The 2,383-nt window shown below is 43.5% G+C and overlaps 1 protein-coding gene across 2 annotated transcripts in view; it reads left to right on the forward strand.

Moving 5' to 3' along the window:
* Nucleotides 1-2,383, forward strand: part of FRMPD4 (FERM and PDZ domain containing 4) — a 531,361-nt gene that overhangs the window by 514,503 nt on the left and 14,475 nt on the right. For both annotated transcript variants that reach the window (XM_003793053.2, XM_012807155.1), the window contains one exon: nucleotides 177-359. In XM_003793053.2, the coding sequence (XP_003793101.1) occupies nucleotides 177-359 (183 nt within the window). The remainder of the gene's footprint in view (nucleotides 1-176; nucleotides 360-2,383) is intronic.

Here is a 2,383-nt window from a genome sequence, read left to right on the forward strand (position 1 = left end):
GGGACAGCTTGAGGCTCTGTCTCAAAAAAAAAAAAAAAAAAAGAAAGAAAGAAAGAAAGAAAAGAAAAAAGAAAATGTGGTCTTCTGAAAACAGGCTCTTAGGCTGGACTTTGCATGGTGCTTCAGAGGTACAGTTTTGTTTTGTTTTTTAAATTTTGTCACTATCTGTTTCTCAGCAGGCAGAAAAGCGCTCGGAAGTGACTCTCCTGGTTGGACCCCGGTATGGGATCAGCCATGTCATAAACACCAAAACCAATCTGGTGGCCCTTTTAGCTGACTTCAGCCATGTCAACAGAATCGAAATGTTTCCTGAGGAGGAGAGCTCAGTGAGGGTGGAGCTGCACGTCCTCGATGTGAAGGCAAGTCTTTCAGATGTTAATGCAAGGCCTTGATTGCAACAGCTAATCTCTGATAACACTGCTCGCGTTTACAAAGCCGGCAAGAGTTAGTACGTGTAGGGTATGACAGATGACACTTGGTACAGAACATACTCCACCCAACTCAGGCCTGAGGAGCCAGTCCTCACTAAATTGCTGTGTGATGTGGGAACAAGTCACCAAACTTCTCTTGGCTCTAAATTTCTTTCTATACATGAGAAAGCAAGCTGAAGGGTTTCTAGGTTCCTCTGACGTTAGACTATGTGAGTCATACAGAGGAGGGCAGATTTTTCTGAACTAAATTTCTAGAATTTAGGACTCATAGAGGGAGATTTTTCCCAACCGCCTTTAGAATTCTCCTTCCCTTGGTTAGGGTGGGCCCACTGGCGTTCATTCTTTTGGTAAAGCTGGGCATTTTCGTTGATTTGTCTTCTCGCGCTGTAGCAATTGGTACTAAGTGAACATCTGGTCCCTATGAGTGTCGTGGCTTTTCCATTTTGAACACTGAGATCACACACAAAGGCCTAAACTCTGCATCCAAACCCGAAGTGGACACCATCCAGGTCTCCTGTCCCCACCTTCTTTTCCCAGTAAAGATGAGTCATTGGAGTTTGATTATGTTAATATATCTAATGTTTCTGTGGAGAAAAGACACTGGGCCCAAAGGGAGGCAGTGACCCTGCAAAGGAGATAGCATCCTCCAGGAGGGGTGCTCTGAGCACAGCCACAGAGGACCCAGCCCTACCACCACTCAGCTGGGGCAGGAGGTGTGAGAGGAGTGGATACAGAGTACTTGAGAATATGGGGAAAGGTTACTTTCTGTAGAGCAGATCAGAGTACTCAGTGATCTCTGCAGTGGAAACAGATGATCGTGAAGGAGAAGGTGGAGCTCAGACATGTTGGCTGTGGCCCATAGGACTTTGTGGACTGGATCCAGAGGGTTCTATCTGGTTTCACAACAAACTGAAAGTGTGGAAGTTGACTTGGAATGCCTGGCCTGGTCCATAACCAAAGATGCTAGGAGAAATAGCTCCCCTTTTCATGAGAAAAGGGCAGAAGAAAGGGTGAAGTGTGTTCAGTCATTCTAGACCTGATGACAGAGATAATCTGTCCCAAACAGAAATGGGTGGCAAGCCCCTGCTGCTGGTGTCCCACCTATGTAAGACAATGGCAGGTGGCTTGGAAGCTGGGAGGAGACCTCCACTGAAGCAGAAAGAAAGGCAGTTGGACAAGTAGTTAGGGGCTTTGGATGGGAAGTGATATTCCGCCAGCCAGGAGCTTTGAACTGGGTCAGTATCCTACACCTGAGAGTGAAAGCAAGAGGCCATCTTGCTGTCTTTGTGCCTCTCTTAATGTCGGCCCTTTTGTGCTCCCTTACTTCGCTTTCAACAAGAATACACCCTTCTAACTCAATGAGAAAAGTTACTTCATTAAACACTTTCTTCTCGTTGCGCCCAAGATCCATGTCTGATCATGTGATGACCTCATTATTTCCAGAAAGTTGTGACAAGGTCTATTCTCAACTCCTATCTCTGTTTTACCCTCCTGTGAATTTAGTTTCTTTAAGAGGCCTCTGTTTTCCTGAATTTGATACTTTTCCTTCAGTCTTAGCCGTAATCTCTACTTGATTTTTACCTTTCTTTAATACTAATTTTCACCATGAACCCTAAACCTAAAATCTTCCTATAAATTTTCAGATTGTCCATTTGCTTCTAAAAACTGGTCATTTAACTATCTCTTTTTAAAATGTTAACAATCTGGGAACAAAACCAATGTCATTATTTTTTTTTTCAATTCAATAGGACTTGAAAGAGATCCAAAATGCCCAGGCTTTTTAGGTGGTGTGTCCTAAATGTTTTTCAGTCAGGCGCCCTGTGTGGTCCTTGATTTTTTTCCTCCCCATTCATGCTTCTCTAACAAAATGTTTGCTAGATAACTTCCTTTGCTTATATTTCATGAGCATATATTCAGCTATTGATACTCCAGAAGGCTATTTTTTTTTTTTT

The sequence above is a fragment of the Otolemur garnettii genome, unplaced genomic scaffold (genome assembly GCF_000181295.1).
Source record: "Otolemur garnettii isolate 467f Iridium unplaced genomic scaffold, OtoGar3 scaffold00065, whole genome shotgun sequence".
Lineage (NCBI taxonomy): Eukaryota > Metazoa > Chordata > Mammalia > Primates > Galagidae > Otolemur > Otolemur garnettii.